This window comes from Carlito syrichta, unplaced genomic scaffold (genome assembly GCF_000164805.1).
Source record: "Carlito syrichta isolate Samal-C Ts95f unplaced genomic scaffold, Tarsius_syrichta-2.0.1 Scaffold308800, whole genome shotgun sequence".
Lineage (NCBI taxonomy): Eukaryota > Metazoa > Chordata > Mammalia > Primates > Tarsiidae > Carlito > Carlito syrichta.
This window is the reverse complement of record NW_007252896.1, coordinates 783,727-794,794: the sequence shown is the minus strand read 5'-3', so window position 1 is coordinate 794,794 and position 11,068 is coordinate 783,727. Positions and strand designations below refer to the sequence as shown.

Sequence of the window (11,068 nt, the reverse complement as noted above, 5' to 3'; positions counted from 1 at the left end):
CTTCAATGAAAAATGCTTTTAAGCTTCATACCTTGTTGCTAGTCCAAGACAACTAGGCTCATATTACAAATTAATTTTAGACAGAATCTATCCTAGGCAAATGAGAACTGATTTTTTAAAATAGGCTTAATATTGCTTTCTTTGGTCATTTTAGTGGCAAACTTATGACTCTCCATTTAATGAATTTTATCTTGCTGTCTGAATATCAAAGCCAGAAGCTGGTCACTGCTTTAAGAGGTTAGAGCCAAGCCCATCAAAGGCTAGATAACAAGGAAAACTTTCTATATCTACTTCACCATTTGTATCTTACAGCTTTCAGTTTTCTTTCCTGATTAACCTCTATGCTGTTTTTGTACTTACTGTAGCTCACCCAACCAATCCCATTTTTTAATCAGCATGTTTCGGTATATTATCTGCAAAACTTCCTAGTGAAAGCATCCCTTAAATCAACAGCAATTTTACAATAAGTTTCCTCTGGGTACAGTCAGGGCTTGTTTAGATCAGTCTGTTTGTTTGTTTTCCAAATTTTTGCTGGGGGGTAGGCGGAAGGCATGGGGAAGGATGAACAATAAACCAAGCTTCTCATTCACAGATCTTATTCTGCCAGAACTTGGCATTTCATACCTATTTCTCTCCCTTTTGCTTGCTATTTGGTGCATTCCCTTTCCTGAATTTAAATATTTTATAAAATTATTTCTATAAAAGTGTAGACAGTTCTATTAACTCTAATCTTGAGATTGCTTCTTAAAATATTAACATTCTGGGCAGCATTTCTATCTATTCACTCTCTCCTGCAAACATTCTCTGGGTTATACATGCCTGAGTCTACCTAGTGTTATTTGACCATTACAATCCTGCTGCAATTTTGACATGAAACAATTTCACACTAGTCTATCCAAGGCTTTTAAAAGGCACAAAGGACAACTTCAGGATACCTAAACATTGATCAGCATTCAAGATTTGAAACTTTTCCTCTGGGTCTATGTAATCCTAATAACAATGTATACTGAAAAATGTAGCTCAGGCCAGTGGTTGCTAGCATTAACTTAACTGCTTTAAAAAAAAAAAAAAAAGAAACCCATGAGACACTACCCTGGAACTGTTAAATATCCTACGGTAATTAAGGATTAGTCTTTGTTCCAAAAATTTCTCAATAGTCCTACACCATCACCTAAAACTAACTCCAGCTTGCAGCAAGCAAATTCCTGGGAGTATGAATTCAAGTTAAAACCTGACTTTAAAAGGCTAAAGCAAAATTCTGAGCAGTCAAAAAATAGAGCAAACCTAAACTTACCAGAAGCAACTAAAACACCAACAAAACACTAGACTGAAGTCAAATTTTAGTTCTACAGTTTGACTCCTAATTCCTCACCTTCACATTGGTGAGGGGAAGATTAAAGTGTTCTGTGCAAACCCAATAAAATTACAATTAGGGGATCTAAGTCATCACATAGCTACAGTCAAGTTAGCAGTGTTGTGTAGTAGTGAAATCAATGACTGGCTTGTATGATGGCTTCTAAAAGCGTCTGTTCCCAGAGTTTCATGTATCATATAGATGTATATAAAATAATCAGTTGAGGACAGCCATTAGCATTTTGTAAAGATGATAAACTGAGTGTTAACTTCTCCCAGCCAGTACCTTTTCCCCTCATTAAATGTTAAAAGTTGTCGGGGGGGAGGGGAAGGGAAGAATTCAACTTTACTTCATAATCATAAATCAGTTATCATGTACATTTAAGTTTTTAAAACCTAAATGTTCTAAGTACAGAGTAAAGAATAAGCTGTCCAGGAAGCACACACTTATAATTTCTCCTCTTGGGAGTTATATAAAGGGATTTTGAACCTTGATGGCGAGAATCCCAAAACAAGAGTAAAATGAATTATTTTTATTGCAAACAAAACGTCTAAATTAATTTCTCCACCCACTTTTTTTAGAAAGAAAACGAAATCAGCAGGCTAAGGAGATACCCATTCAAGAACTGACATGATTAAAAATTAAGATATAAATGGGTGACTCACAATTTCATTAGCTTACAAAGATGGTGGAGTTAACTACTACAAGCACACTAGTTATACAGTATTTTGTGGGAGAAGGGCATACAGACATAGCTAACTTCATATAGATCCCATTAGACAACTGGATTTACAACAAGTTTTTTTTTAATAAGAAATGGGCAAAGCCAGCTTTCTTTTCAGAATCAAAATGCAGAACAAATGGAAAAATTATGGTATTTAACCTTCACAAGTTTGAGCCTCCACAAATAATGCAACCAAGTTTTAACATTTTTAACAGCCCTTCTACATACACTCCATCTTCTCTATCTTAATACCAAGTTTTTTTCTTCAGTCCCAATTACACCAATTCCATTGTTATTTAATAAGAAAAAGCCTTCCCAGTTATTGTCAAAAACTACTCTTTAGCTTACCCCCGCCACTGCCCAGCAATCTAAAGAGAGGATGGAGTGTAACATGAGCAGTACAGAGTCTTATGCAATTCATGAGGACCACTTAGTCCTTACATGAATCTGGTTGCTAACATTTCTATTATATTGTGACAATGACTCCCGACTGTTATTCTCTGTGAGAAATGGGGGGAGTAAATTCTTAATAAAAGACACCAGGTACAAAGCAACATTTTACTTTTGTTGTGATAAAAAAAAAAGTCACATTTTACAGATAAAATGTAGAACCCTGAAATACTGACACATTCTCTTATCGTGCACAATGCTGAGGTTCTCTTACGATTCACTTTAAAACTGCAATTAAAAATGTACAAAAAAGAAAAGAAAAAAAATCAACCCACAAAGCTTCTAAAAAAGGAACCCGCAGGCACTTCCTCTTGTGGAATGTTTAAAAAGTTAGCCTACTAAAGAAAACAGTCGACTTCTTGTGAAGGTTTTGGAGAAATATGTATCAGTTCGTTTTATTTGGGTATTCAATAATATCCTTGGTGATAATGCTGACTCCATGGCTTCTGACCCCAGAATTGCTGTAAGAGAAAATTTTTTTTTTAAAGAAAAAACATCAATAAGCCACTCAAACTGTTTTTAGGAAATGACAATGAATCTAATTCAGAGTAATTGCTGGAAACAAATTTATACCTGTCATACCTCTGATTTCTATCAAACCAGATGTAGTTAGTTTTAATGTTCCATTATTATCAATACACGTTACAAAAGGAAACACATCATCACTTGGTTAGTTAATACAATTAAAGCTAGCAGTAAAAAAAAAAAAAAAAACAAAAAAAAACCATATGAATTAAGTAATCTTACTTTGTTTTAAATTAAGTTACACCAACTCCAACCTATTTTGCCTTCAAAAGGTAAAATTATGGCTACAACTGCCAACACAATTCACATCCTGCTATATTAACACTTATAAACATTTCAATCCCTGGACAACATCTTTTTCAAAACTGGGATTCTTAGGAACTCAAAATGCAATTAACGTACGTAAACACATAAGAAATTACTTACACCCTGCTGCCACTGGTTGTAGCCCTGAGATTGATTTTTATAGCCACGATTGTTTCCTCGTCCTCTGAAGTTCTACAAAAAGGAGAAATTATGTAAGAATTCTGAGCCCAACTGCTTGTTAGGTTTATGGATATGAGAGGGAACAGAAATGAACACTAATTTTAGGGGCAAATACACAAACTCTGGGCACCTTCTACTAGTTTCTTTTGTTATGAGAATTCCACTTAACTTGTCAGTGAATCAAGGGGACTCATTTCATCATTACTAGTTTAATTTTCCTCTTGTTAATGCATACACATATTCCATACAATTACTGAGCCTCCGCCACATAAGCTTGTAACTTTCCACACTAAATTATACAGGTATCTGTGCCTTCAGCGATATTAAGTCATTACCTGGTTGTAGTTCCCTCTGTTGGGCATTCCACCTCTGTTGTAGTTCCCTCTGTTTGAATAACCACCTCGGCTGGGAAAAACAGGGCCACGAGGGTATGGATAGCCAATTCCACCACTTCCGCCACCACCACCACCTCTCTGTGGCATGTTGCCCCTCCTGTTATATCCACCACGATTCCCAGGAGCTATAAAAACATTTTTGTTTAGTTGTGTTGTACCTTCCTACTTATACAAAAGATTTAGGGTTCTTTACTTTCAGAGAAAAAGTGTTTAAAGACAATTACTGTTTAATTTTAACCCTTCACATAACTGAGGTATACTTAATATCAAATCATATACATGAATACTCTAAATGAGTCTCTATGACAGCACAGCATTAAAGAGAAACTATCTTCCCAAGTTAAAATTCAGCTAAGCCCAAACTTGAGATTATCGGCTGTTCCCATTTGGAAACATACATATCCACAGAACACTGAAAATTAACTTGCCTCCCCCTCTGAAATTTCCACCACGCATATTGAATCCTCCACGTCCTCTATGGCCACCACCTCTGTTAAATTGGTTCTTGCCACTCTTATTTTTATTGCTCTTCTTTGAGCCAGTGTTCTGTTTCTTTTCTGGTGGAAGAGCCTTTTTGCTTTCTTCCTTATATTGCTCCAAAAGCTTTTGGGCTTCCTCCTTCTGAAGTTCAACGTATGTTATTTCATCAAAGCACTCAGCTACCTCTGGGAGGGTAAAGTTTCCTGCAGGGAACAAAGTGAAATTATTAACTTAAAAACCCACCACAAATATCTACAATCCTAAAATCTACAGTTCTTGAGGCTTAGTATCAACCTATCTTCCTAAGAATAAACAACTAAATCAAACACACATTCAAAGTTACCATTTTGTTATTGTAATTCCTGAACCAGTACTATGACAAAACATATTAATTTTTCAGACAGACGTCACAAAGAAATTTAACACAGTAATAGCAAAATTAAATTCCATGCCTTTCATTTTGAGGACTGCATGCTCTGGTAAGTCTTTCCCCTCTACTTCTGCTTTCTTCTGTGTTCTTTGCTTATAGTCTTCATCTTTCGGGCAAACTACAACAGCTTTTCGCTGGAAGCCTGCAAACAGGCACATTTTTCTCCTCTGGGCAGCTGCAGACACATTTGTCTTTAACAATGACAAAAAAAAGTAAAAGTTAATAACCCAAAACATCCACCCACACCAAGCCCAACTGCCAGTTAACATTTTTCAACTTCAAATCTACAGCTTACCTGATCCAGAATGAAATTTCGCTTCTTTCGGGCAGCAATCTCAATAAATTTCCCAAGACACTGTGGGGCTCTCTGCAACAGTGTGTTCAGTTTTCCAGTATCTGCCATTTGCTTTTTAAAACCTGCCACCTATTTTCAAAATTAAAGTTAAATTTTTCCTTTCAACTTGTGAATTTCAAGCTAAGTTTTTTTTTGTTTTTTGTTTTGTTTTTGAGTTGGAGTCTCACTCTGTCACCCAGACTGGAATGCATTGGCCACTCCCGGTCACCACAGCCTTGACCTGCTGGGCTCCAGCGATCCTTCTGCCTCAGCCTTCCAAGTAGCTGGAACTACAGGCGCACGCTACCACACCCAGCTAATTTTTTTTTTTTATTTATTGTAGAGATGAGGTCTCGCCAAGTTGCCCAGACGGGTCTCAAATCCACAGGCTCAGGCAATTCACTCACCTCAGCCTCCCAAGGCGCGGGATTACAGGTTGAGCCACTGAGCCCGGCTCAAGTTAAGTTTTTAATACTTAAGTTTTTAATACTTAAGCAGGCAATATTTTATAATTCAAGTATTATGTTACCTTTGCCCACTACTGCTACAAAAACATGGTCACTTATTATGTAAGAAAACTCTATGCTATTCAGTTCTTTTTTAGCTGTTGGTTGTTAAGAGTTCAAAATAAATTTTAAAAAACTCAATGAAGCCTAGCCACTGGAAGGAAGTTTACCTACAGATAAAGAGCTTACTGAATTAAACAACTTAGTTTTGTCTAAACTCCTCATCTCCAAGATACTAACAAAATGAATAAAGACAACAGGCAAGAGGGTTGCCCAGAATAACTCATCTATTCTAAATGATGACATCAGGACCTAAACCTTTTACTTACCATCATTTTATCCATAATGGTATTTGTTCCAAGAATGTTGTATTTCCCTGGATTTTCTGCTGCATGTTTAGTAACCCAGGTAGTTTTTCCAGCTCCTGGCAAGCCAATCATCATCACAACCTACAGTGGAAAGAATGTCATTTCACTGTCTAATCATCAGAGGCTACCTAATTATTTCTCTAATTATTTATAGCTATTTAATAAGAAACCAATTTAAGTATCTACGCTTTCATAGCCCCTAGTTAATTTATGCTTATATAGAATTAGTACTCAACTTAAAAAAAAAACCCCACTTACTTCACAATCTTTCTTCTCTTCAGGCCCCTTTGGTCCTCTAACTCGATCCTCTAAGGGGACATTCTGGATAAAAGTATAGTCTTCAGGTATTGGAAAATACGGCTTTTCCTTCTGACCAAAATTAAACTCAACTGCACAGTTGTGGCAGAGAACATGCGGGAAGAGTGGACGTCCAGCAAGAACTTCCTTACTGATTTTGAAGGCAACGCCAAGATCTTGCCCATTCTTAGCATAGGAAAGTTCTACTTCATCACTTTCAAAGTTCTATTATATAGAAGAAAAATAATGGCTTAAATTCACTTCCTATAAACTTCCTTAAAAAAACCTTATGTTTAATAGTTTTCAGACAAAATGAGTGACTTGTTCCCCAAAACTGCCCTATATTCTCCAAAATTCAACTGCTAAATGAAATCTTTAACCCAGGGATCATGTATTTATATTGATCATATCGAAGGCTGCCATTGATAAAGTTTTTCACAAATTCCTAGCTGTAGCTACTAACTTGTCATCTATACATGAAAATTTAGGTATAACTTACAGCAAAACATGTAATCACGTCATTTTCATCAAACTTCTCTCCATAATCTTCAGTCTCACAGTTGCAGGTTTTTATTCCTTTTAGAGAATATCCATAAGAGAACTCTTCTTCACCTAAGAAAATAATTAACTTTCATGAAGTCAATTTTTACAGTCCTGAGACTCGCCTATTTTTATTTAGACTACAAGAGAAATGATGAACACATAACCTAACAACTATCACTGACATGATACCTTATATTTACCTCTGTACGAGATACAGGATTGACGTGAGATATATATATAAACAGAAATCAAAACAGTTGACAAACTGCATGCCATGGATAAGATTCTATTTTCAGAAAATATATTAAAAAAGGGCTGGCCTCATACGGCAAATTCTGATATAACCACCATTGTTCACTAAAACTTAATAAAGAAACAAACACTGAAATTTACCCTGTGCCTTCTATGAACTATTACTCATCTCTAAAATATTAAAAGACTAAACAGACAAAAGGCTCAGAATCTTTTAGTCTAGTTAAAATATTAAGATCAGACCCTAAACATTCATGAGCCCACATTAATCAAAAGGAAACTTTACCAAGCAACATTCCACTTGTGGTTAGTGACCAGCCAATCCGAACTTCATGTATGTCAATATCTTTTGTATATAAATGCCTTACTGGTATCTTCTCTGTAACCTGAAAGTCAAATCATTAAATGTTTAAACTATAAACCAAGGAAGGTAACCCCTCAACTCTGCTTAATTCATCTGGGCTATGGGCTAACTCTTGTTTAGTTATAAATACAAAGGAAGATCCCCTAACTCTAATCCACCACCATTTACAAGTACTTTTAAATGGACCTAAGTGCTTGTTACTTGAAATTATAAAGGTGTGAGTTAAATAATTGGTTGATCCACCTTTAAAAGAGTAATTAATTTTAAAGTAAATGTTCTTAATTTTCAACTTTGAATCCAGCCACAAGTAAACATGTTTTTCTCTCCAATAAAATCAAGAATCTAACCAAATTTTATTTTCAACTCCCGGAGACTCTCTCTAGTGCCTGATAAAAAAAGTGAATCCTAAATGAACTGACTGGCTCTATATGGCAAGTTCAGACATGACAAACAGTTTAATTTTCACAAAATGTAGGTTCCAAGCCCCTCTTCTAATTCATAAAAAAATCCCATAAGGTTCTCCTAAAAAAAAAAAATCATAGTTATATTACCTTCATCTCAAAACAGACTTTGCCTTTTGACACACCATAAGATGCCCTTCCTCCAGCCCACAGAAATGCAAAACTCTCCATTGTAAGGGAAGAAGCACTGAGGCGATCTCTTGATATTTTAAAATGCAGATCACAATTATCTGTAATTATACCAAATACCGTATTACTTATTTGACATCCAATGTAAACGCTTGCACCATGAAATTTTTGCATGTGTCTCTTAATGCTGCTAAAACTGTTTTTACACATCATGCTGTTATTCCCATTTTCAGTTTAAGCCCCACTCCCACCAAGTCAGTCTTGTCAAATTACATAATAAAAAGTAAACTGCCTATGAAACTAATACCAAGGTTTACTTTAAGTATATAAGATAATCAAGACAATGTGACATTAATACATACCTGCTCTGCTCTTTACCTTGATTTAGAGGCAAGCAGTAGAGAGGATAGCAGGAAATCAAAGTGAAGTATGCCAGAACCAGGTAGAATTTACCAGTGCCACATTAAAACTGAAGGGAGGCCGCAACCAAGTATTTTAAAATAAGAGTATGAGCTGCTGATCCTGCACTTTGTAACTTAACACCAGGGCTCTAAGACCTAAAATCTTTTCTAAAACTTGTGAAGACAGCCTCAACCTACAAGCACAAACCTGGTCATCTAAGCTGTTATCACAGCACTTCAGGTTCTCTTCCCCCAGGATTGCCTGTTAGTAACAATGAGGGATTAATCACTTCCCGGATTAGCCAAATCCAATGTGTCTTTAACCTAGCTACCCATGGGTCACTGGCTTATTAGCATGCACCTTTTCAGGTCTCACTAAATTAAAGTTAGAAAGCTATTTTCTTCAGGAGTTTTTATTGATGAAAGAAAATTAAACCTACAGCTTGGAATTGACCTTTAGTTAACTTTGCTCCTAAAATTCCTAATCACCAGTAGAATTCAACAAATTGTGTTTGAACTTAATCGCACTTAAATGGTATTCCCAGCAAATCCGCTAAAAATCTGTCTACAACAGTGGCATTACCTTCTCACATCATTGCATCAAAATCATTCAGCGCCTTGCCAATTCCTAGCAGCTTTTTATCTAAGCAACTGAATTTCACAGAAAACTTTCAAATCAACTAACTTCCTTTCTGCCTACAAGTTTTTCTTCTTTTGGAAGGCTCAACAGACTATTTCAACTCCCTGTAAAGGATATTCAGTAAGAAATCAAAAAGTTTTTCATTTACACTCTTACAAATCTGAATCCAGTATGTACAACAAAACATGGTAATTAAAACTTAACTCCTTCCATCTACCAAAGCAGATTGACACTTTATCTCATACTTGGCAAACTTTTTTCTCCCCTTTGTTCTATTTATGCCATTGAAAGATCACTAAACCAACATTAACTTCCGTTTAACAAAAAAATATCCAAGTCTGACAGCCAAATCCCATTTAGAGGTTTGCAATACTTCCTCATACTCAATTGCAACCCAACTGGGTAAAGTAGCAGTATTTACAGTGCTGCCATTGATACCATTCGCTGCTGAAGAAAGCTAGTGGCCCAGTGATAGCCCACTGCTGCTGCCCCAGGTCTTTGGAAGAAATCAACTTATGTTAAAGCAGCAGCTACTGAACTGGAATTGAGAACAAAAGAGCAGTTATTGAAAAAAATAATATTACAGTCTTTTAGAATAGGGAATATACTTGTGTGCTAATGGGAAAAGTCATCAGTAAATACATAACTAGCCCAAATAGCTCACTTAATATAATTCCACTAGAAAAATGAAATTACTTTATTGTTGAAGCCCATAAGGACAAGCTATAGGTAGTTTTACAACTTTTCGTTAGCTAATTAGTCAAAAATCGGCATAACCTTACGTTCTTAGAATGCGAACTTTCAAGTCATAATATCATACTAGAGCCTGTAAAATAGTCAATTTAATACACCATGCTAAATATTAAACTATTGGAATCTGAATATTAAGTCATTATCTTCCTGCTTTTAAAAAACTAGCCTAAGTTTTCTGCAGTTAAGTTCAACTGCATTTTCTAACATTTTGGAAGCAAAAAAACCACCGCATTTGATATGTGGGGGAGGAGGCAGAAACAGCTTCACTTACAAGTATCAAGACAAACCACTGTATCATCGAAGTGTTCATCTTCTTCTTCAACAGGTGGCTGAGGAGATTTGGCTCTGAAAGACAGAATCGTCTCCTGATACAGCTTTCTGATCAACGAACGAACGAATAATGCGTGACGTAAAAACTACTTAGCATCCTCTACCTGCTATACTTGTTCTCTTCAATGTACTCAAAATATCCACGGCCATGATCTTCTCGAGGTCTTTTAACACCTCTCTTTTTATCTCCGCCTTTCTGTTCTGTTTTGCCGTCCCCTACAACACACAACACTCCTATAAGAAGCCAAGCCGTAAAGCAAAAAGTGTTTCCATTTTGAGGTGCAAGGCAGCTCGACTTTACCCTGTTTTTTTCTGTTATTCTTTGTCTTAGTTGGAGTCTCACTGTCGCCCAGGCTGGAGTGCAGTGGCACGATCACGTCTCACCGCAGCCGCGTCCTCCTGGGCTCAGGATACCCTTCCACCTCAGTCTCCCGAGGAGCTGGGACCATAGGCGCGCGCCACCACGCCCTGTAGGGACTTTTTGCAATTATTTTGTAAAGAACAGGTCTCACTATATTGCCTAGGCTGGTCTCAAACTCCTGGGCTCAAGCAATCCTCTTGCCTCTGCCTCCCTAAGTGCTGGGATTATAGGCGTGGGCCACCGCGCCCGCTCTACCCTTTTTAAAAATCAAGATTAACCCACGAAATCGAGTGCGAACTCAAAGAACAACAGCTTGGAATTGGACGGGAGTTAGTGACGCAGTCTAAAGACGTTTCAGATTTTGCCGTTGTACGAGAGGATTCGAGAAAGCTACAGAAAAACAAGCCCGGCCCGTCCCAGGCCCGCGTGTAGCCCGACGAGAGTTCAGGAAGGGGGGAGGGGCCGAGCCCGGCTGGCGCGGCCCT

The 11,068-nt window shown here is 37.0% G+C and overlaps 1 protein-coding gene across 1 annotated transcript in view; it reads right to left on the bottom strand.

Annotated features, from left to right (window-relative positions):
* Positions 1-1,871: 1,871 nt before the first annotated feature.
* The window catches only part of HNRNPU (heterogeneous nuclear ribonucleoprotein U), a 10,976-nt gene continuing 1,779 nt past the window's right edge, over positions 1,872-11,068 (bottom strand). Inside the window, exons 4-16 of the mRNA XM_008065724.2 lie at positions 10,327-10,438; positions 10,164-10,237; positions 8,060-8,199; positions 7,431-7,530; positions 6,849-6,961; positions 6,311-6,574; positions 6,014-6,133; positions 5,140-5,268; positions 4,867-5,035; positions 4,363-4,617; positions 3,875-4,059; positions 3,480-3,551; positions 1,872-2,989 (exon numbers count right to left, since the gene is read on the bottom strand). Of these exons, the coding sequence (XP_008063915.2) occupies positions 2,936-2,989; positions 3,480-3,551; positions 3,875-4,059; positions 4,363-4,617; positions 4,867-5,035; positions 5,140-5,268; positions 6,014-6,133; positions 6,311-6,574; positions 6,849-6,961; positions 7,431-7,530; positions 8,060-8,199; positions 10,164-10,237; positions 10,327-10,438 (1,787 nt within the window). The 3' untranslated portion in view covers positions 1,872-2,935. The remainder of the gene's footprint in view (positions 2,990-3,479; positions 3,552-3,874; positions 4,060-4,362; positions 4,618-4,866; positions 5,036-5,139; positions 5,269-6,013; positions 6,134-6,310; positions 6,575-6,848; positions 6,962-7,430; positions 7,531-8,059; positions 8,200-10,163; positions 10,238-10,326; positions 10,439-11,068) is intronic.